Consider the following 25030-nt stretch of genomic DNA (forward strand, 5'->3'; position numbering starts at 1 on the left):
CTTGAGGAAAAACAAGGCTTCAAGAATCTTTGTTCCCCAGAGCTCCTCTGGTTGTTTCCCAGGAGATTGAGCTGAGACAAACTGAGAGCCGTTGTAGTCATTTGTCAGTCATCTCTCCACTGCAGCAAGCAACATTGATATTTTGGGGTCTACATGGATCATTGCAGCCTTAATCCACAGGGAAAAGCAGCCTTAATCCACAGGGAAAAGCAGAAGGATAAAAGACTTTCCTTCATGTGGAGCTAGGCCTGTCCCTCCACAGTTCTTTACCTATGCCCCCTTCCTGATTGCTACCAGGAGTGGAAGGAAGGGAAGCAACTTTTAAAAAAGGAAAAAGCAAAAAGAGGTCTGAAAGGAATGCTGAGTTCTTAGGAGCTCGGTGAAAACTGCTTCCAGTACAAGGGCAGGGAGGTCCTGCCTATGATGAGGTCAATGGGTGACCTTGTTTTCCTTCTAGGAGAAAGTGCTATTCCAGATATAGAGACTGATCTCTGTACTCCTGGGAGAGAAATCCTCTGTTTAAATTGGCTTAATTACAACCCATCTCCACTTAAATATACAGCATTGTTGCCTAAAAACTGTGCAATTCTAATTAGCTAACAAAGCCAACCAAGCATTTTGATTTGCAACAAGATTTATGAGCTATATTTAGTACTCTGTTTTGTGACTTAGATTGACAAACTACCTACAAACATTCCGTTATAAGTTTGATACTGCCCAATTTGTAAGACGCATTGCAAGCATTTTACAAAATTGTCAATGGCTTTTTGATTTTTTTTCCTTATCCATGGCTTGTGGCAAGATGCATTAGGATAGTGGTAACAAATATGGGTAAATCTTTTTGAAAGAAATCACAGCTCTGATAGTTGCTCCAAGCATCAACATATTTTAAAGAGGGCAATGATTCTGTTGGTAGGTAAACTGGGATTACCACTGTCTACATATATTATTAGGCATACATAATTAAAAATTCTGTTCTAGTTCTTGAAAGAAGTGTGATAGATGGAATATGACCAATCTGTGTGCACCAAGTTATATTTTAAATAAAAGTAGTATATGTATGACACACTACTTGATAGGCCACAGTGTACATTACATGCAAATACAAGAAATGAAGCTTGATATTTAAAAAAAAAAAAAAAAGACAATGCACCTGGGGAGACAAATCTTGTGAACAAAAGGCACAGAAGAGTTACTGAACTTTCTAGCAGCTGTTTTCTCACATAAAATCACTGCTCTTCCTTCTCCTTGTAGGGCAGGGGTGGCCAACCTGTGGCACGTGGACAATTTCTAAGTGGCACCCACAAAAACATTTAAATAATAAAAATAAAGCACTACAGCAGTTTATCGTTTGCTTATTTTGTTTGTTGCAACGCCTTACACAGCATGCCCCCAAGTTTCCAGCACTAATGGTGCATTCAGGGCAGCCATGCCTACACTGTGATTTTTAGATTGTGAGCCCTTTTGGGACAGGGAGCCATTTGTTACTTGATTTTTCTCTGTAAACCACTTTGTGAACTTTTAGCTGAAAAGCAGTATATAAATACTGTTAATAATAATTCACTGCTTGATTTGCTCTAGTTGGAAAATGGGGAAAGTCAGGAAAAACAATGATGGACAGGAAAGAAAAACAATAGGCCAGATTCTTGTGAACTGCATTCCACAAACTGGCAGGTCACTTGCTTACCCAAGAAAGCCAGTATTGATGGAGCACTGAAGAGATAAGGAGTGGGCTGTAGCAAGTGGTAGGGGCTGAACACGGCAGTGCAGAGATGTCCAATGAGAACAGCAAAGCCCCATTCGGCATAGATACCATCTTCAAGAAAATCATCCACAAAGAGATCCTAGGGATCGGAAGGATGAGAAGGTGGGCAGGCGGGGGGGGGGGCTGTGCTGTGCTGAAGAGCAATGAACACACCTTGGAACAAGTCCTACTGGGCTGGACTAAAGGCACATGCAGGCCATCTTTCTGGTCTCATCAGCAGCCAGCTAGATCTCTTTGGAAAGCCCCAAATAGGTAACAGCACTACCATGTTTCTTGTTTTGTACCTTAAGAACAAAAGAAGAGCCCTGCTGGATCACGACAAAGGCCCATCTAGTCCAGTTTCTTGTATCTCACAGTGGCCCGCCAAATGCTTCAAGGCAGTGGTTCTCAAACTTTCAGAGAGCTTTACTCCCTAAGAACATAAGAACAGCCCCACTGGATCAGGCCATAGGTCCATCTAGTCCAGCTTCCTGTATCTCACAGCGGCACACCAAATGCCCCAGGGAGCACACCAGATAACAAGAGACCTGCATCCTGGTGCCCTCCCTTGCACTGGCATTCTGACATAGCCCATTTCTAAAATCAGGAGGTTGCGCATACACATCATGGCTTGTAACCCATAATGGATTTTTCCTCCTAAAACCTGTCCAATCCCCTTTTAAAGGCATCCAGACCAGATGCCATCACCACATCCTGTGGCAAGGAGTTCCACAGACCAACCACACGCTGAGTAAAGAAATATTTTCTTTTGTCTATCCTAACCTTCCCAACATTCAATTTTAGTGAAAGTCCCCTGGTTCTGGTGTTATGTGAGAGTGTAAAGAGCATCTCTCTATCCACTTTATCCTTCCCATGCATAATTTTGTATGTCTCAGTCATGTCCCCCCTCAGGCGCCTCTTTTCTAGGCTGAAGAGGCCCAAACACCGTAGCCTTTCCTCATAAGGAAGGTGCCCCAGCCCAGTAATCATCTTAGTCGCTCTCTTTTGCACCTTTTCCATTTCCACTATTTCCTTTTTGAAATGTGACAACCAGAACTGGACACAATACTCCAGGTGCGGCCTTACTATCAATTTGTACAACGGCATTATAATATTAGCCGTTTTGTTCTCAATACCTTTTCTAATGATCCCAAGCATAGAATTGGCCTTCTTCACTGCTGCCGCACATTGGGTCAACACTTACATTGAGCTGTCCACCACCACCCCAAGATCTCTCCTGATCTGTCAGAGACAGCTCAGAACCCATTAGCTTATATGTGAAGTTTTGATTTTTTGCCCCATGTTCATGACTTTACACTTACTTACATTGAAACGCATCTGCCATTTTGCTGCCCATTCTGCCAGTTTGGAGAGATCCTTCTGGAGCTCCTCACAATCACATCTGGTCTTCACCACTCAGAAAAGTTCGGTATGAACTGCAAACTTAGCCACCTCACTGCTCACCCTGTCTCCAGGTCATTTATGAAGAGGTTGAAAGCACTGGTCCCAGGACAGATCCTTGGGTCACACCAAGGATCAGGATTTAATGTGTCACACCAAGTGACTCTGGATTTAATATTATGCGGTACACAGGACCTGGTTAGAGATGTCAATGTTACAGAGCCGTTGGGGAACAGTGCCGTTGGGGAACAGTGATCATGCTGCGATCCGTTTTGACATGCACATCGGGGGAAGAATACCAGGCAAATCTCTCACAAAATCCCTTGACTTCCGACGAGCAGACTTTCCTCAAATGAGGAGGCTGGTTAGAAGGAGGTTGAAAGGGAAGGTAAAAAGTCCAATCTCTCCAGAGTGCATGGAGGCTGCTAAAAACAACAGTAATAGATGCCCAGCAGAGGTGTACACCACATAGAAAGAAGGGTTCCACTAAATCCAGGAGGGTGCCCGCATGGCTAACCAGCCAAGTTAGAGAGGCTGTAAAGGGCAAGGAAGCTTCCTTCCGTAAATAGAAGTCTTGCCCTAATGAGGAGAATAAAAAGGAACATAAACTGTGGCAAAAGAAATGTAAGAAGGTGATATGGGAGGCCAAGCAAGACTATGAGGAACGCATGGCCAGCAACATTAAGGGGAATAATAAAAGTTTCTTCAAATATGTTAGAAGCAGGAAACCCGCCAGAGAAGCGCTTGGCCCTCTGGATGGTGAGGGAGGGAAAGGGGAGATAAAAGGAGACTTAGAGATGGCAGAGAAATTAAATGAGTTCTTTGCATCTGTCTTCACAGCAGAAGACCTCGGGCAGATACCGCTGCCCGAACAGCCCCTCCTGACCAAGGAGTTAGATAGAGGTTAAAAGAGATAGAGTCAAATAGATAAACCAAGTCAGATAGAGGTTAAAAGAGAAGATATTTCAGACCTCATTGATAAATTAAAGATCAATAAGTCACCAGGCCCTGATGGCATCCACCCAAGAGTTATTAAGGAATTAAAGAATGAAGTTGCTGATCGCTTGACTAAGATATGCAACTTGTCCCTCAATATGGCCATGGTGCCAGAAGATTGGAGGATAGCAAATGTCACACCTATCTTTAAAAGGGGAAAGAGGGGGAACCCGGGAAACTATAGGCCGGTCAGCCTAACATCTATACTGGGTTAGATGGTGGAATGCCTCATCAAAATCTCAAAACACATAGAAGAACAGGCCTTGCTGAGGGAGAATCAGCACGGCTTCTGAAAGGGTAAGTCTTGCCTCACAAACCTTATAGAATTCTTTGAAAAGGTCAACAGGCATGTGGATGCGGGAGAACCCGTGGACATTATATATCTGGACTTTCAGAAGGCGTTTGACACGGTCCCTCACCAAAGGCTACTGAAAAAACTCCACAGTCAGGGAATTAGAGGACAGGTCCTCTCCTGGATTGAGACCTGGTTGAAGACCAGGAAACAGAGAGTGGGTGTCAATGGGCAATTTTCACAATGGAGAGAAGTGAAAAGCGGTGTGCCCCAAGGATCTGTCCTGGGACCGGTGCTCTTCAACCTCTTCATAAATGACCTGGAGAGAGGGGTGAGCAGTGAGGTGGCAAAGTTTGCAGACGACACCAAACATTTCTGCGTGCTGAAGACCAGAAGTGATTGTGAGGAGCTCAAGAACGATCTCTCCAGACTGGCAGAATGGGCAGCAAAATGGCAGATGCACTTCAATGTCAGTAAGTGTAAGGTCATGCACATTGGGGCAAAAAATCAACACTTTACATATAGGCTGATGGGTTCTGAGCTGTCTGTGACCCCAAGGAGAGAGATCTTGGGGTGGTGGTGGACAGGTCGATGAAAGTGTCGACTCAATGTGCGGCGGCAGTAAAGAAGGCCAATTTTATGCTTGGGATCATTAGAAAAGGTATTGAGAACAAAACGGCTAATATTATAATGCCATTGTCCAAATTGATGGTAAGGCCACACCTGGAGTATTGTGTCCAGTTCTGGTCGCCGCATCTCAAAAAGGACATAGTGGAAATGGAAAAGGTGCAAAAGAGAGCGACTGAGATGATTACTGGGCTGGGGCACCTTCCTTATGAGGAAAGGCTACGGTGTTTGGGCCTCTTCAGCCTAGAAAAGAGGCGCCTCAGGGGGGACATGATTGAGACATACAAAATTATGCAGGGGATGGACAGACTGGACAGAGAGATGCTCTTTACACTCTCACATAACACCAGAACCACTGGACATCCACTAAAATTGAGTTTTGGGAGAGTTAGGACAGACAAAAGAAAATACTTCTTTACTCAGCGTGTGGTTGGTCTGTGGAACTCCTTGCCGCAGGATGTGGTGATGGCGTCTGGCCTGGACGCCTTTAAAAGGGGATTGGACAAGTTTCTGGAGGAAAAATCCATTACGGGTTACAAGCCATGAATATACATATACAGTGCAACCTCCTGATTTTAGAAATGGGCTATGTCAGAATGCCAGATGCAAGGGAGGGCACCAGGATGAGGTCTCTTGTTATCTGGTGTGCTCCCTGGGGCATTTGGTGGGCCGCTGTGAGATACAGGAAGCTGGACTAGATGGACCTATGGCCTGATCCAGTGGGGCTGTTCTTTCGTTCTTATGTTCACACCGCTTTTCACCTCTCTCCATTGTGAAAATTGCCCATTGACACCCACTCTCTGTTTCCTGGTCTTCAACCAGGTCTCAATCCAGGAGAGAACCTGCCCTCTAATTCCCTGACTGTGGAGTTTTTTCAGCAGCCTTTGGTGAGGGACCGTGTTGAACGCCTTCTGAATGTCCAGATATATAATGTCCATGGGTTCTCCCGCATCCACATGCCTGTTGACCTTTTCAAAGAATTCTAAAAGGTCAGTAATCCCTCAGTAAGTCTTTGTGGGCGAAGGCCTAAGGGGGGGGGCAAGGGGTGCTTTCCACTTACTTTTATGTAGGTAGGGGATGCTGGATGTTGCAGGAGGTGCGCAGAGCCCTGTGCAGCACTCCAAGGCTTGGAACGTTCAGTAAAAGTAGCCGCAAAGCACCTCCTGCAAAATGGAGGTGCTTTGTGCCCCTTTTGCTGAAGATTCCAAGCCTCAGAGATCACTGTGGGGGGCTGCACAAGACTCCCCGCACCTTCTGCAACATCCAGCAGCCCTACCTACTTAAAAGTAAGTGAAAGCAACCCCCTCTCCCCCCATATGAACAGGATCCTGGGGATTGCTTCCCTGCTTCTCCCCTTCCCCCGCCCCTTAAAGGGACAGGGGAACCTTTACACAAACTGGTAGGACATGACCCATCAGTTTGAGAACCACTGCTTCAAGGAGCACACAGGAGACAAACTGCGTCCTGGTGCCCTCCCCTGCATCTGGCAATCAGAGGTAGCCTACCTCTACCTTGCACATACTTCCCATGACTTGTAACCTGTGATGAACTTTTCCTCCTGAAATTTGTCCAATCCCCTCTTAAAGGCATCTAGACAAGATTCCATCACTACTTCCTGTGGCAAAGAGTTCCACAGACTAATTACACACTGGGTAAAGAAATATTTTCTTTTGTCTGTCCTAACTCTCCCAACACTCAACTTTAGTGGATGTTCCCTGGTTCTGGTGTTATGTGAGAGTGTAAAGAGCATCTCTCTGTCCACTTTATCCTTCCCATGCATAATTTTGTATGTCTCAATCATAACCCCCCTCAGGCGTCTCTTTTCTAGGCTGAAGACGCCCAAACGCCGTAGCCTTTCTTCATGAGGAAGGTGCCCCAGCCCAGTAATAATTTTGGATGCTCTCTTCTGCACCTTTTCCATTTCCCCTATATCATTTTTGATATTTTGCAACCAGAACTGGACGCAATACTCCAGGTGTGGCCTTACCATCGATTTGTAGCCATCAACCTTCTGGGCACTCATATATTACCCATGAATTTGTAGGAGCAAATAGCTAAAAGCTAAAAGACATTACAGTGGAGTGGCATGTTGAAAATTTTCTGCATAAAAAGTGGCAAATGGTGTGCTTCATGTTGGCCACCCCTGATAAAGCGTTTTAGATTTCTGTTTGCAACTAACCAGCGGTGTAAGCAAACAGGAGATACAAAAACGACTAGGAAGAAGTAAGCTAGATAGGTAGGATACAAACAAACATCTCTGAGATACTTGGGTGGATCTGACTGAACAAACTAGTATAGGGCTGCCTGACCAACAAAGGAACTGGAACAGAATTTTAAGGAAAATCAGTCCCAGTATGGAGACACAGTATTATAACATGATTTATTTCAGCAACTTATTGATGAACATCTTGACTGGTTGTTAGAACATGATTCTACAGATTTACAGAAATTCTTCATACGCAAGTTACAGGAAGGGCTCATCAAAGCTCAAATTGGCCTGATACAGCTTCTTTCAAAGCAATCAACAAAAAAAGAACACTGTTTTGACCCACTGTGTGATACAAAACTAAAATTTAGGTTCCAATGAAGTGTGGAAAAAAATCCAATTTCCTTCCTTTCAAAGAATTTCATCTTTTGATTGCCACTGTATGTCACTCAACCATTACCTGTTGTCAGTAAGTTTACCCAGCACAGATTTATTGAAGAAAGTAGAAAGAGAAAGGCACCGAAACACAATTGCATGGTAGATGTAAACATGTCATAAAACTCCAGGTTGGGGTGCCAATTCTTGCTTCCTTGTTATTGCAATCACAAAAGCAGCCTTCAACAATACTGTATCTGATCCTGGAGTTCCTGTCTATAAAAAGTACCGTTTCCTCCTGGCAGTTTGCAATAAACATGGGAAATCGTTTGACTTGTCAAATAAAGTCTCAAAAGATTAAAAAGTGCTGGTGGCAAATCAAGCTAACTATGTTTGCACACATTCTAAAATGAAACATAGATCCTTCAAGTTAAAAAATAAACAGTGCACCAGCAATGAGTCTGCATTTAACAAGCAGGATTAAAATGAAATCTCTCTGTGATCTTTCTTCTCACTTGAATTGGACTAGTGGGGGTTTTTCCCTACAGATTAATCTAAAGGGATTTGCTTTTTGATGGAGTATAAACAAAGCAAAATATACAAGCTGTATCATGCAACAGCTGGAAAATCTTGGAAAGATATCATATATTTTATTATTCAAATAAGTGCTCTTAGTGTTTGGACTCTATGTGTTAACCTTTGCATAGTCAGACTGAACTTTAAAACCATGGCATGCCTAACTGTTATAGAAGTCTATCTAGCAAAAGTTTTTCAGAAACTGTAGCAAGATTAAATATTGTTTTTGTTGGAGTAGAAAAAGTTTGCTTTTTTCCCCACCTTTGTACCTCCTTTTTGCAATGGTCAAGAAGCTAATTCAGAAACAGACAGGGAATCTTATAAGTCGGTGCCACTCAAAGGGTCCACTGTCGCAAACTAGCAATTATTTTACCAATGTACCATGGACTGGCACTATATATATTGTATATAGTGCTAATCTGTGGTACATAGGTTAACATGGTCTTTCCTGGATCCTTCTGGCTTCTCAGAGTCTCTCATGAGGCTTGGAATGTGTCCAGGTTGTGAGGTAAGCTTCAGGAGACTGAGAAACCAGATGGAGGAAGCTCCAGGAGACAGGAGATTTCATTTTAATCCTGCAACTGGTCCATGGACCACACTTTGATAAGCACTGTTATAAAGTGATTCACAACCCAATCCTAGCTAAATCCCCATGTGGTGATACAGCAGTGCCAACACAGATTCTGCTGTATCCTGGAGATTTTTAGCTGTTGGAGGTCTCTGCGGGTTAAGCCCTAGCAGTTGTTTGTGGGGCAAATTAGACCTGCGCAAGCTTAATTGAAGGAGCAAGTCCGGGTTGCACCAGGCAGGCATAGCAGGCTCAGGAAGGGGCTTGGGATTTGGCGTGAGCCACTGCCACCAATCCCACCCCCCTCCCAGGCTCAATCCACACATTCCCTGCCCCATCTCCTCCCCATTCCACCCTGTTCTGCCCCCCGCACCAGGCCTACCTACTCCAGCAGGTCTCCCAACATCTGCTGCTGCACACGGAAAGGCTCTACATGCCAGTGTGCCAACAGCTTGCGCTGCTGCAAAGTGCCTTATGGCTGCCTTGCAGCAGCCTGCACCAACAGAATGTGTGTTTGGCCAGTACTAGTAAGGGTTATGATTGAGCCATCAATAAAATCCAATGCACTCTCAAAACCTGCTAATACCTTCTATTATAGTAAGGGATAGTCTGTCTATAATAGTAATAGTCTCACAGAGTTTGATGCAGTTGCCTGCCTGCTTCCTTCATGAATGTTAGCAGTGGCTCTGGTAGTTCCTGCCTCACAGGATAATAGGCAATTTAACAATATGTGTTTAACATATAGATTAAATATTTGTCATCCAGAGAAAGAAGCCAGAGAATAAACCATTCATAATTCACCATATTGAAAATTTATCATTGAAGTTATTTCAAAGGAGACAGAGTTAAGTTAGGATTCAAATAGCTGTGCAACTAACTTCTAGTATAAGGGGTTTTCAAAGAACCACTCCACCAGGGAAAGTCCATCCATGAGGCAAACAAGCCCATTTGCATCAGACAGTGGATTGGGGCTAGAGAAGACATGGTTGCAACTTCCGCCCACACTGCTGCTGCAGACAGTGCAAGCCTCCTTTCTGGCCCCTTCTTCTGTGTAGCTCTTTAATGAAAGCAGGAAATGAATAGCATGTTCCACATTTCCTGCTTTGTGTAAAGATCCTGCGCAGAGGAAGGAGTGAGAACTCTGTATTTCAGTTCTCAGAGCACAGCAACCTGGCTCCCTCACCTTGCTCTTTCCTCCACAGGCTCTTTAAAAGCAAACGTGCCTGCTTACCTGGCTCCTTCCTCTACACGGGCTCTTGATACTAAACAGGAATTGTCAAGCAAGCAGGGACTGCTCCCAGTATGCTTTCCATTTTCTGCAATGATTCAAGAATGCAGTGGAGGACAGATCAAGATCTCTCTTTCCTCTGTGCAGGCTCTTTAAACTAAGTAGGAAATGCTAAGCATACTGGGAGCGATGCCAGAGTACTTGATCTTTCAAAGTTTATCTTCAAGGAGTAAAGGGCCAGGGTGTCTCCATAACTGGATTAGGTGATACATAGAAACCATGTTTCTAGACCAGTGGTTCTCACACCTTTGGCATCGGGACCCACTTTTTAGAATGAGAATCTGTCAGGACCCACTGGAAGTGAAATCATTAAGTAGAAAATTTTTTAACAATCCTGGGCTCCAATCCAACCCACAATTATCCAGGAGTAAGTCCCATTGACCATCATTGTTAAAAGAATATACATAGTAGCTTGTTAAAAGTACAGGTCTGTAACATTTCCCCAAATGCAGTCACATACCATGGTAGCATTGTTTAATATATTCAAAATAAAATATTGAAATGAATGGGAAACCACCCGAAATTGGCTCATGACCCACCTAGTGGGTCCTGACCCACACTTTAAGAAACACTGTTCTAGACTATTTCCATTCTCGTAGATTAGAAAGAAAATAAACACTCTGTCTAAATAACATTCCATACCATTTCTCTTTGAATGAGAACAACTGAATAAAACATTTACTTTCCACAGTTCATGACCAAGAACAAAGGTCACTAAATTTGGATCCATAACTTGTGAAATGGCTTCCAATTCATTTCTGCTGCTTCAGCCACCCTTTACAAATATTTACATCTTGCACAAATCAACTAGAGTGGGCAGTGTTCCATGTATAATGAATGCCAGTAATCTGGGTAAGAAGATTCTATAATACCTTTGGCACCCTTCAAAGCATTAATTTAAAGCACAAATAGCATACGTCAAACAAACAACATAGAAAAGGTGGCAAAATAATGTTATGTTTACACAAGAGAGTCCTCAGTGACTACATGGACATATGAAGCTATCTTATATAGTCAGACAGCTAGTCCATTTCAGACAGAGATCTTTGCCAGCCTTGCTACCCAAGATCCTTCTAGCTAGAGAAGCCAAGGATTAAGTCTGGAACTTCATGAATGCAAGCATATGATCTGCCACTTGACATTTATATAGTGCTTTTTGAACATGGTTAGCACTTTACATGTATTTCATTGATGCAGTCCTTACAACCACCTTTAAGGCAGTGATTCCCAAACCTTTTCAACTGGTGGCTCCTTTGACTCACTGGGTCATTAGCCACGGCTCCCCATTACGGCTACAATCATAAACATTGTATAGGATGGCAGGTTTTTTTTGCAAGAGTTCCATGGCTTTCCTGACTGGTTTCTACAGATCCTGGGGGAGCCACAGCTCACAGTTTAGGAATTACTGTGCAGGCCAGCACAGGGGATGGGAGAGGGGGGTTACATAGGTAGGGAGGGAGCATATTTGGGCAAAGGGAAGGTAGTCCAGGACGTGGATTGGGCCCGGGACTGGCTGCAGCAGCCTACAATGAATCCTAATCTCTGTCCCAGGCCCAAGCAGCCTTATACAGGCTACTCAGGTTTGCGCCAGTGAAGTCCCGCAGATCCAAGTATGGATGGCTGAGAAATGACACAGGGTAAGAGGGAAAATACCTCCTTATCCCACGTTGCCCTCCAACCACCTCCTAACCTGTGCTGGATAAAGCACAGGCCAGTCAGTCTGCCTCTTCCACTACAGGTTAGGGTTGGGTTTTAATCCTGGATTGTACTTTGTTTTTTCTAGTGCAAACGCAACATTACATGCATACATAAATTTACATACTATATTGCATTTGCTTCTCAATCATGGAAAAACTAATATCCTGAATGAACTAAAATATCTTTTAATGAATATTATCTTTATTACTAAGGCCACTAAACACAGTGGAATTTACTTAGACATGAATAGGATTATACTATAAAACAACTAAGAATATTTCCAACCAGACTAAATATGCTTGAGATTAAATATAAAACTCACCTCAAAATAAAGGGGACAAAGGGTGCCATGGTGAGGGCAGAATATGTACCATCCATCGGTGAAAGATACAGTTTTCCCAAGATCAAAAGCAAGAGAAATGAACTTGGGTGCAGCTTCGATTCACCAGTTTCACTATAAAGAAAAAGTAGTAGAGATGCAGGTTTCAGCAGACATTTCTATAGGTACCTTTAATAGGAAACTACCCTATTATACACTAAAGAATATTAATAAAATGCTCTGCTGCATTAGTCTATTTCAGGGGTGTCCAAAGTTTTTGGCAGGAGGGCCACATCGTCTCTCTGACACTGTGTCGGGGGGACGGGGGAAAAAAGAATTAATTTACATTTAAAATTTGAATAAATTTACATAAGTTTACATAAATGAATATATTAAAGATGGAACTTATATGAATGAATTAAGGTCTTGTAACAGCTCAAGGCCTATAAAAGGCCTTGCACAAAGCAAGGCTGGCCTTTCCTTTGCTGCCACTACTGAATCATAAATGTGAAACAACAAGCAGTGGAGGGAGCCCTCATCCACAGCTCATGTGAGATGTCAAACAGTTGCCCTCACGCTGAGAGCAGTTGTGTTGGGCCAGTGTGGGCTCCAACAAATCTCCAGAGGCCCAGAGGCTCACTGGGGGCTCACTGGGGGCTCCCTGAGGGCTGCATTGAGAGGCCTCAAAGGCCGCAAGTGGCCCCAGTGCAGGGGTTTGGGCACCCCTGGTCTATTTGATGGCTTTATTAATCTTTCTCATGTATATAATGAAGATGCCCATCATTCTCTATAATTGTTTCACTATAATTTGTTTAATAATTTTCAAGATTTGTTCTGGAAAAAAACATGAAAGCCAAGAACAAAGAATTAATGCATTATATTTTTACATTTCAAAGCTGCTTTGGGTGCCCTTTGAGGGAAAAGCAGAATAAAAACTGAATGAATGAATAAACACCCTAGTTTCTTCAGATAAATACAGACGGCTCTATTTTGCTTCTAAGTGCTCTTTTCTTTAAAATAAAAAATAAAAGTGAACCAGAAAATATTTTTACTTGGATCACTGAAAAGGCCAACTGATATTATGGGTTTGTTATGCAAAAGTTATGCTTTGCTGACTTTTGTTGTAATTGCTAATTTTTTTAACAGTAATTTTATTGATTAGGTATTAATATTTGTTAGCTGCTGTAGTTCTAATATGAGAAAGGTAGGATATAAGCTTTATAAAATATTACTAAAAAGCTTACTGCTAAAATGACAACGGCTGATAGTTATATACACAGCAAATATCTTTTCAAGTCATCCTCCCCTGAAATTGGGGTCTCAACATTTTATGGATAACAATAAATTTATTGTACCTGTTCACTGCGTTGGCTACAACTTCCAACTGACTGAGTAAGAATGGATACAGATTTGGAAAACGAGTGAAGAACTCTCTCCCTGTCATTCTGTAAAAAAAGGGGAAAAGATGTAGTGGCACACTATGCCAAGCTAGTTTCAAGGCTGCATGGGAACCTTCTGTGCAATTAGATAGAAATCTAGCAATTTCATTTCCATTCCATTTAAAGGTCAGGAAAGGCACATCATGAAAAATGGTCATAAAGGTAAAAAAATCATTTCTTAGACTTTGAAGTACTCACTATCAGATTATGATTCTCCTACTTAGATGCAATTTCTGTAAAGGAAATGCATAAATGCCTTAATATGCACATAAATTTTGGCCTGAGGGTACCATATACTGATGCTGGGCCTATCACAGAGAGATTGAGCCTCAGTTATTCCCTGATGTATGTGGCTGCAATTTTTTCTACTGTGAAATCACTCTCCACACACAGTATAGTCTAGGAACAGTTATGGTCATTTGTACAAACTAATCACAATATTAAGCTATAACAATCAGTGTGAGGAAAAGTGCTATTGAGATGGTGCCCTTTTTACATCCAGCCTGAAGCTAGTGCATGGCGGGGGCTCATAACCAGACTTTAAAAAAACACACAACATAAAACCATTCTCTATATTACAGAAAACATGTATGATTACCCTGAACTAAAACGATACCAAATTCTGACACACAGTCCCTCTCCCCATGATTTTGTGGGTGCATGCTGCCATTGCCCCTCCCACCACCACATCTTCCAAGCTCGCCAGATGGAAAGGATCTTCCCTGCTCAGACAGTGAAGACACAGAGAAGAAGGCAGCCACCCCTATCTCTTCCTCCAGCTCCATCACCACATTCTTCAGCACTGGTTCTGAAGGAAACAACCCCCCTCCCAGTCTCACATGGCTCTACAAAAGGAGGCGTGTGAGAAGAGAATGGGGCAGCAAGCAGGACAGCTGACAGTTCAGTATCTTCTCTAGCCCACTTCATGTGTGGACCGCTCCTGGCAGCCATGGTTTACTATGATGAAAATGAAAAAAATTGAAGCCTAGGGAAATTAAACTAACACAAACCATTAACTCTTCTGAAAATGGGTCATCAATATAAACCTCAAATACCTATTCAAAATACACTGCATATTTAGGATTGAGATACGTTAGACTCCAGGCAGTCTTGTTCTTGCAGTTTCCTTAAATGGATGTCAATAAAAATACGTGAGTTTTTAAAACAAGAGTAAAATACTGCATGGCAAATACTAGCAAAGATTCTTTCGGCACTCAGCTAACACAACATGTCTTAACCACAAACCACTATGCAAACATTGCAAAACAGATCAAAACAAATCTTTTAAATGAAGCAAGTACAGGAAGCTTTTCATAAGTGCACAGAAAATTAGTAATCTTAAAGGGTTCTATATAACAGTGCCATGACAGCAGGTCTGTTCAGAGTTTTGTTCACTATAGTTTTTTGTGTTACTTAAGTAAGTCAATGATTATTATACAGCCAGAAGTAAGACCATTCAGAAACCAACCCCACCCCCATTAGTTAAGTAAACTCAGCTAGATGAATTGGTTGTTTCTCCAACTCCACCTGTGGTACAAAAGTAGCTATCACAACCACAGAAATGGATGCAGGTCATTCCTATACGTAGTCTGGTTTATACCAGATTTATCCACAACACACTATATGCAGAACCGCACAACTGTTACAACTGCCACACATTCTAGCAACAAAAAAACCTCTTAACTAAAACTAGCTACCATTAGGGAATGAGAATGAAAATTTCCAGCTGGCCCAACTTTCTAGTAACAATATCCAAATATCACAAAATACCTGTACACCATTCCAAATCTTGTTCCCAGCCTTCCATATCTGACAAACATGAAAGAGTAAATAAGCCAACTTCAATTCAGACAGCTGAGTGCATTTAACATTGACACTGCAAAGAGCACTCAAATGTTCCTTCCACAAAAGTGAAACAGACTAATTTTATCTCAAAAGGACAACAATTCTTTTCATAAATTACTAATGAGAAAAATATTCCTCTAACTTTCATTCACTGATTTTTTTCCCTCAAATACATAGCCCTGGGGTGACTCAGAGAGGGAAGAAGTAAAGGGATTTCAGCAAGAGGCTTGGTGTGGCTGATGTAGTGAGACAGATAAATAATCTTAGCAGAGTGCTGGACAGAAGTAAAGTGTTTACAGTAAAGAAGTAAAGGCCAACAATAGACCAGTTAGAAGGGTTTCAGTAGCCAAGCCTACATGCTACCAGAGTACAAACAAGATTTTTTTTCATTCATTCATTCATTGATTTGGGTTCTCTGATTTGGGTTCAAGCTATCTATCGTTCATGTGTTCACCTCAGATCCATAGAGCCTTTATACTGGGTAGGTTTAATATCTTACCTACAAATGTACTAAGAGCAAGATTTAATAGACCATTGGAAAGTCCCCAGTCATTTCCTTGCAACCTGACCTCAAAAGAGTCCTTGACCCATGTACTTTTGTATTGTATCCACTATATTGATTTACACCACCTATTTCTATATCTATTCCTAGAAAGCTTTCATGGTTCAGATACAGACTTGGTCCGGTACTTGTTAGACAGGAGAAATGAGTGCTGCTCATCAAATGTAGCAAAATATATATTTAAGGCACTGTCAAGGCATAAATTCCTCAGTATTTCTTTGCCTGATCAATGATTGGTGGCCACCCTGAATGTTTTAATTTTGTTTTCTTGTTGGATTGTTTATGCCAATAAAGGTGGAATGAATGAATGAATTTTTTTGAAGGGGCAGAAAGAAGAAAAGAGAAAAAACACAATGGATTGTATCCAAGGAGGCACATGTGGGAAAAGTGGCATTTTGCACTGTTTGGCGTGCAATTGCACAACTGCATGCAGAAGAAATTGCACAAACATTTTATATATGCACTGACAATTTTATATATGACAACTTGTGCAAAGCCAAGGCAGGATTTCATTTGGATTTCTGTGTTCCAGCTCATCTAATCACTTCCTGCTGCAAAAGCATGCCTATATAAACAGAAGGGTAATTTGGGATATAATTTAATGAGGACTGAAAGTTTAGTTCTCATCCTCTTGAATGCTAGCCTTCACCTTTCACAGTTTTAGTAGGGGTGTAACAGCCAAGGCACTGCAGTACCTGCCCTCCATGGTGAGAACTTGGGCCCAAGTCAAGACAAAAAGGCTAGGCCCATCTTCTGCCATCTCGATTATGCTATCCCTGCAGTGAGAAGGTATCTCTCTGCCAGGCTGATTATCACCAGCTGCAAACTTCGGCAACAGGCTGGGGGTGCCCCTCCACTGGCGGATGTTTGACACATCTTGGCCAATTAGCACCCCATGCTCCAGATATAACCTCCCTACTCTAACCCAACATTTGCTCAACCCTCAATCTTCTCCATACCCCTGCATCATTCCACGAAGTCCATAAGTTTCATTTTATTCTGCCTATTTTATCTGTGCACTTTATGCCTGTTTACTTTGTGCACTGGGAATAAAAAAAAGATTCCTGCACTTGACTTGAGCTTGGTGTACTCCTTTCCTCCAATCATTAAAAACGGGTTGTGGGCTGGACCAAAGTAGGGGATATTTGTTATACCTAAAAAGACAAATTTCAATAGTTTCTGCTATTGTGCGCAAAATTCTCTGATGATTCACAGGAGTAGCATATCCTACTTTACCAGGAAGTAAAACTTAATAAGAAATTATTTTATGCTGTGCTTTCTTTTAGTCTATACTACTTACTTTTCCATGCATGCAATATAGATTTAAATGACTTCAATGAATTAAGAACAGCACTGTTTCTTTAAACTGTTTTCCATTAAATGATCACAGTGTCCAGCAGAAAACCATTAGTTATGATATTTTGTATACACATATTTCACAATGTCATGCAACAGGTAATCAGCCTCAACAATTTATCTTTCATATTTTTCAAGGTAAAAAAGGAGATTCCACAACATTGACCCAATCCTACCCCAACTTGCACCATAAAGCATGTTGCAGCAGTGCGTCAGGGTTAGTTTCCTAGAGCATATTAAATGTAACATTAATGACACATTAATTTTCATTACCACTAAGTAGCCTTAGGATGACTAAGTAAAAAGAGCAAAGAATTTTAAATTAGGTTTAAATGAAAGACCAGTGGCATTCCTGGCCACTCTGCTGACCAGGTCATACCCCCACGGCTGTTGCTACCTCTGATGGTGCCTTTCCCCCACGTCCACTGCCTCCCCCACAGGAATTCTGAGGGCAAAGGAGGCTGTGTGCTGCCTCCCTGGCTCTCAGAAGGCCTTGTAAAGCCATCCGGAGGCCAAAAATCGTCACTTCTGATTTTTAGCTGAAAACTGGAATGATTAGCAGCCTCCAGAAGGTCTTATAAGGCCTTCTGCGGCTTGCCCTCAGAACAGCTCTGCAGCAAGGCCCTCAGATCGATGTACTGATACTATCAGTGGCCAACTAAGTGCCATTGGGGGCACTGCAGGGGAGTGGATGAGAGCACGGCGGCACCCCCAAGTCTGGCACTCAGGGTATTTGCCCCCCTTGCTCCCATCAGGTAAGCCATCGTGGAAGACCACTGAACTCTGCATAGACCTTAAGGGGAGATTTTCATCAAATGATATTTACATGACATTGTGAAATATGTGCATACAAAATATCATGATAGTTAACGTAACTGATAGAAGCAAGGTTGATTAACTGGATTTTAAATGCATTTAGACAAATTTAAAGCCAGCTTTAAATATGTCCTACCAACTTGGCCATTTTCTTGTGCCAGCACCAAACATGTTGACATTGCTTTAATCTTATCAAAATAGGAGTGGCATTTCCTGGCAAAACATTCATTACCTGTTAAGGATGCACCAAAATGTGATGCAAGAAGTTCAGAAAGCAGAGTTCTGTCAAAACTTGAAATCCAGTTCTGTCCAGCTTGAAATCAGAGTGTTAAACATCATCTTTGAAAAAGAAGAAGCATTCCAATAAGTTTGGAATGCTTATTACGAAAATGATCTTTGCTTTCTTAACGGAACATTCATTATTCCCTACAGCATCTGCAGGCCATTACCTACTGATGTTTCAGTAAAAGAATACCTTCCACTAAAGAGAATGAACCTCTTGAGATGTAGTTGAAATACTGTTTTAATCCAAGAATGAAGAAAAAAACTTCTGGCAAGAATTATTGGTAACACCTTTATTTGACTGGGGAGGGGTGCCACTCCGCGACCACTGAACATGAAACTCCAGGGGTGTGTGCGCGCGCGCGCGCGCGCACACACACACACACACACACACACACACACACACACACTGTTTGAGTTTATATATTGTTTATAAACAATATATATATTGTTTGCGTTTACATCAAGCAACATGGAAGTTCTGCCTTTGGTTAACATGAGATGGCTGAACAAAACCCTTAAATCATCACACCAACAAGTGATAAACATGCATATTTAAACAAGTGCACAAAAAGCAAATATTGCTTTTGTATATTAATATCGTGGATCAAAAATAAATCCTCAGAACCTTACAATTCAGACATCCATGAATCAATTCACATATTTCTCAAGGAGGACAGAATGATTGAATCCATGGGGCCTCATCTTGAAACTTCTCCAATTTTCTTCCAGCAGGCTTTAGATGTAGTGAGAGTGTGAACACAACTGCACAAAAACTTCTGTTTTCATTCTCTTTATTAATAAAGAGACCCTACAATTCTGGACAGAAGTGATACTAGAACAATGTGAAGATTTGGGACAATAAGGGTCAAATATCAAATTAGAGAGTGGTCAGGTGACACGCTTAAAATGGATTTGTGCACTACTCAGTGTTCCATTCTGAAGTAATTATTGTAAAAAAAGAAAAATCATGATATTTACCAGTACTAAAAGGGCATTTTATTCTCTTTGAAATCAGTTGCATTTATGCAAGAGCATTTGGGGAAGAGGTCTACTCCCTGTTGACTATCCCAGGACTAAAAATCAACAAAGTTAACCACTTCAGCTTTATCGAGATGGAAACTGGGCTGCAAGGAATGGCAACAAACTTAGAACCTGTGGAACTTGTTTCTAAGTAAACATGGTTCAGATTCTGCTGAATTTAAACATGGAATACTTCTTAGTAGAAAATACTTCAGAAGCTACACTCCCATCCCCTCTTTATGCAAGTTTGAAGAACAATTTAGATTTATAGTACTGAGAAAAGGAAAGGAGGGGGACTAGAAGGATGATTAAGCATCAGTGAAATGCAAAAGGATTGATAAATGTGGCATTTGTTTTCCAAGGAATTAAAACAACAACCTTAAATACCAGAAAGCAAGTAACATAGTTTAAGTTCATTGGCTTGGGAAAACATTCTTTTATACTACATCGTTCTAAAATAAATACTTTAGAGAAACAGAGAACAAGCCATTCTACCCTGGTTTTCATTTTCTTTCAGACAGAAACTGCTAGAGCAAACATTCCTACTAGTTTACGTTGCCTGTGTTTTTATGAAGTTAATAACTGAACTGTCAATCAAGGCCTATATAAATACAGTAGTTGAATGCTTTCTGCTTTAGAAGCACTCTTATTTACAAGAGCAGCCAGCCAAGATTTTGAATGACTGCATGGTCTGTTTGCTTTGATCTCTTTAATGTTCCAGTCTCTCAATACCTGTTAGTTTGCTATTTATGATACCTTTGTGTATTTAGGCATGAGAAGAGCAGCTGTGGAGACCCAGAACTTCTTAAGAAAATCAGTGACTGAGTAAAAATGCATCAGATGGTGGACAGGAACTTTTTTTAAGTTTCAAAATAAAGTTATTTATGAATGCAAAGGGACTGAAAACTGTATTTTTTTAAAGCAAACTCAAAAGTGTTACGAATATACCAGCCTCGTAGTGCATAAGCAATACTCACACTATAATTTACCATTTATGAAGTTTCCAGCACATACCAAACTAATCTCAGGCAATTTACTACTTTTAAGGTAATACCACAACTCTACCACCAAATATAGCACTCTTAAAGCGATACAGTTTCTAACATTCTGAAACAGAACTGCAACAAGGGCCTTCCCAACCTCAAGGCACAGCCTTATGGAACAAACCCAGCAGACCTTTTTAGAAACAAATTGTCAAAAGCAGTGGGAAACCAGAGAATGACCCCGGATGTTTCCAATAGGGTAGCTAAAACATAACAAAAAAGTGCCTTGCCCCAACCCTCCTCCAAGGCATGTGCACATCCTAAAGACTCCCCTTCAGGGGGAAGCATCAGTTCCCTTCCAACAGGTGTGAAGTCAGTGGTATCACTAGGGTTCGTGTCACCCAGTGCGGGATGCCAGCGCATCACCCCCCATGCAGTGGGCAGGGAAACACCCTAGGTGGTGGGGTGTGGTGATGTACCATCACTCCGCCCCCACTGGTTTTTTGGCCGTACCTTTTGAGAGAACAAAGATAGAACACATTCTGCATGAAATTACACATTGATTGATATATAACATGATGGTACTATACTTCCAAATTATGATTTTAGTGATTTTGGTCACTAGTGGTGTCACACACACCCTCGGAGGGTCAACCTACTAAAACCTTATTGCAGCAGTTCTCAATTGCAGCACTGGGACCCACTTTTTAGAATAACACAGGTCTGCAAAAAAAATTTTTGGACAGCTGTTTTGGTTTTGTTGACTGATTCTTACGTTTTTTGGTGCGCTGAATCCAAAAACAATAGCAGTTTTGTCCTGGGATGTCAGGTTTTCGAACAAATGGGTGGTCATCATTTTAAAAAATCTCTTAACGCAAATATTTTATTTACATGAAAAATATTAACTCATTTGCACAGGTGACAACAAAATTAACACCACACTCAAGTAGATTGCTTGTGAAATCATCTTTTTTTAAACTCTAAACTTCTTTTTGAGCTTTTCCTCTTGTAGGTGGCTTCCGGAAGATCCCTATACAACATCCAGTAGTTGTCAGCCATCATCGTTACACTCCATTTCCCTTGATACCTTCTTTCCATTTCTTTTATATCTTGATGGAAACGTTCTCCCTGCTCTTCATTCACTGCTCCCAAATTTTCAGGAAAATAGTCAAGGTGTGAGTTGAGAAAATGGACTTTTAAGCTCATGGAGCAACCAAGCTTGTGGAACGCTTTCAACATTGTTTCCACCATTTCCTTGTAATTTGGGTCCTTTTGGTTTCCCAAAAAGTTATTTATGACCACAGTAAAGGCAACCCACGCTTCTTTTTGAGTTGGAGTCATTGAACTGATGAAGTCTTTGTTGGATATGAGTTTTCTAATATCCGGGCCAACAAAAAACCCCTCTTTCAGTTTTGCCTCCGTTAAACCTGGAAACTTGGATCCCAAGTACTTGAAGCATTCACTATCTTTGGGAAGTGCCTTAACAAATTGCTTCATTAATCCTAATTTTATATGGAGTGGTGGTAATAAAACCTTCTCAGGGGGTACCAATGTATCTCTGAGAACATTCTTTTCACCAACAACTAGACTTCTTGGTGGCCAATTTTTTTGCTTCCAGTGATTTTGTCGGTCTCTACTGTCCCATAAACATAGAAAACAAGGGTATTTGGTGTACCCAGCCTGTTGTCCCAGCAGCATACACAATACTTTTAAATCCCCACATACCAACCAGTTTTGGTTTTGATAACCCACTTTCTTGAGTACCAACTCCAAGTTCTCATAAGTCTCCTTCAAGTACACCGAATGAGCAACAGGAATGGACACATAACGGCCACCACTGTGAAGTAAAACTACTTTTAAGCTTCTTATGGAAGAGTCAATGAAAAGCCTCCATTCAGAAGAATCATACTGAATGTGGAACTGAGCCATCAACCCCTCTAAATCAGAGCAAAACACCAAATTGCCCTCATGAAAAAAGTAAGACAGAAAGTCTTTTTCCCGATGTCTGTACCATGCAAAAGATGTACCTTCCATCAACAAATTTTTGCTTTTAAGTCTAGAACCAAGTAATTCAGCAGATTGCTTAGGTAGATCTAGGTCTCTCACCAAATCATTGAGTTCCTCTTGCGAGAAAAGTTTTGGTTCGTCAACTTCAACATCTGAAGAACTTGATCCATCTTCAGGCTGAGGTACAGTTCCATTCTCGTCAGGACAATTGACTTCATCCAGGTTTGTAGGAGGGTCGGGCACAGAGATGTCTGGACCATGGGGAATGGGATGAATAGCAGAAGGAAGATTGGGATACGTGATGGTGCACTTCCACTTTGAATTGTACCCCTTCACATCACAGGAACAGAAATAACAATCATCACTATGATTCTTTGGCTCGTGCCACATCATAGGAATTCCAAATCGAAAAGCTTTTATCTTGCCTTTTGACCAATTACGAAGATCCTCGACGCACCGCTTACATACTTTATGAGGAGCCCAAACTTTATCTTGGTCACGAAGTTTTAATTTAACAAAATCCATAATATTCAACTGCTGCTTTTTCACCATGAACTGTCCACATATGAAACAAAAACTGTCAGGCAAATTTACACACTTTTTTGGAGGCACTGCACTAATTTTGAACCACACAGACAATAGCAGGATGACGACTAAAATGAAATACAAGATTGTGGAGGAAAGAACATGTCCGGACATGTCCTAGCAAGCACACTCAACAATGCAGTGATCACCATCAGGACCAATAAACATGTATTTTCATGTTTTTGGGAGCACTGGCAGTGAAAATAAATTTGTTTTTCCATGTTCAGTTTTTTTTCCCCAAACCAGATCACTGTCAGGATCCACCTGGCTTCAGAAGTCTCAAAAAAGTTCACCTTATCAGCTGAAGCCTCTGTTTTGATCCTTTTTAGTGGGGGGGGGGCTGCCTTCTGGAACACTTGTTTAGCTGCACTTGCATAGGATCAGGACCATTCTGGTAGCCTTGCACTCTCCTTCACCTGCTCTTCCACCCCAGCATGGTTGCTTACTCACAAATAAACACGACCATGAGGCTTAATTTAGCTTTCCATAGGGCTCAATACATTCATCTGCTTGGAGGGAGGCACTTCCTTCTCAGATGTTTTTGGGGGCTGCATTCACTGGATCAGGACCAGTCTGGTGTCGTTAGATTCTTCTCAGCCTGCCCTTTCCGACGGCCTAAGGCAAGTTCTCCTACTCACGAGTAAACACGCGATACAGCTCAGTTTCACTTTCCATAGGGATCCATGCATTTTTTTATTCTCCGGTTTTTTGGCCATAACTTTTGATAGAAAGGAGATATTTCACTCTGGTTTTTGCATTGCATTCCGCTCAAAATTCCACATCCGACTGTATATAATATGATGGGATTACTCCTAACCACCGCGATTTTAGCGTGTCACCCCCCAGTGTGCGTCACCCCCCCATGCGCATCACCTGGTGTGACCTGCACCCCCCTAGCGACACCACTGTGTGGAGTAGTTCAAAAATAGTCCTGTACATGTGGGATTACACGGAGTTCACAAAGAAAATCTAGTTAAATAAAGATGATGATGGAAACAATGTCCAGGGTAGAAACGTGAGATTAGTTCAGAATATCCAAAGAAACCGTGAACTTGTGTTACTTTACCAGTAAAGAATTTTTTTACCATATCATGCAGCAATGACAAACTGTAGGAACTTTCAAACAAAGATGTGATCTGTGAAAGTGGTCTGTCAGTTTAAGTAAAAAATATTAGGGGATGCCTCTATAATACATACATACATTGATGGTCCATCCTCATTGGCAATCTTTCCAATGTGACCCACACTCGCTCCATGTTTTTTGGTCTACTGCAACTGTTGTCCAGTGCGGCAGTCCCTGTTCTTTAAATGATCTGAAAAAGGTATCTGACCAATAAGTAGCCAGTCGGCCAACGATTCTTTTGACGTGATATGGGATTCAGTGCATGATTCTGGTGCCCCATCGGTTGTCTGTTTGGCGGATGGCATGTCCTGCCCATCTATGCTTTGAAGAAGCCATGTACGAACAGGTACATCTGCGGGTCGCAGATCTTGGATTCTTGCCACAGGACTCGACTTCTGAGACCATGTTGCCATTGCTTTCGGCAGTTCGTCCCAAGGAGGCATCTCTCAAGTGCCCGGTGGGCGGTTTGCATGGCAGTAACTACGGTCTTGTTATCAGCCCATGTTTCTGTGGCATAGCAAAAAGCCAGAAGTACTATGGAGTCAAACAGTTGGGCTCTCAGCTTTAGAACCTGGATCTGGCTGGTGACTTCTCGGATTGATCCCTTGGCAGCCCAAGTAGCTTTCCTTCGTCTCCCGATCTCAATCGTTAGGTCATTGACCATATTCACTTCATGTCCCAAGTAGATGTAGCTGTCAAATTTATCCAGGGTGGCACCACAGAGTTGCATGTTGCCGTTGTCGCACCATTGGTTGGTCATCGTCTGAGTTTTCTTCATAATCATCTCCAAGCCCATAGCTCTGCCTACTTTATGCAGCTCGTTCAGCATCTCGTTAATCTCCGTTGTACTGCTGCTGATAAGCATGATGTCATCTGCAAACCATAGGTTTGAGAGCTTCTTTCCATGATCAGCAGACCC

At 41.9% G+C, this 25030-nt stretch overlaps 1 protein-coding gene across 2 annotated transcripts in view; it reads right to left on the reverse strand.

The window, feature by feature from the left end:
- The window catches only part of THADA (THADA armadillo repeat containing), a 169580-nt gene that overhangs the window by 85222 nt on the left and 59328 nt on the right, over nt 1-25030 (reverse strand). Inside the window, exons 27-28 of one of the 2 annotated variants that reach the window (XM_066624487.1) lie at nt 13446-13535; nt 12094-12225 (exon numbers count right to left, since the gene is read on the reverse strand). In XM_066624487.1, the coding sequence (XP_066480584.1) occupies nt 12094-12225; nt 13446-13535 (222 nt within the window). Of the gene's footprint in view, nt 1-12093; nt 12226-13445; nt 13536-25030 lie in introns of those variants that run through there. The other variant, XM_066624494.1, reaches the window with a different exon arrangement.

Source organism: Tiliqua scincoides, chromosome 1, assembly GCF_035046505.1.
Source record: "Tiliqua scincoides isolate rTilSci1 chromosome 1, rTilSci1.hap2, whole genome shotgun sequence".
Lineage (NCBI taxonomy): Eukaryota > Metazoa > Chordata > Lepidosauria > Squamata > Scincidae > Tiliqua > Tiliqua scincoides.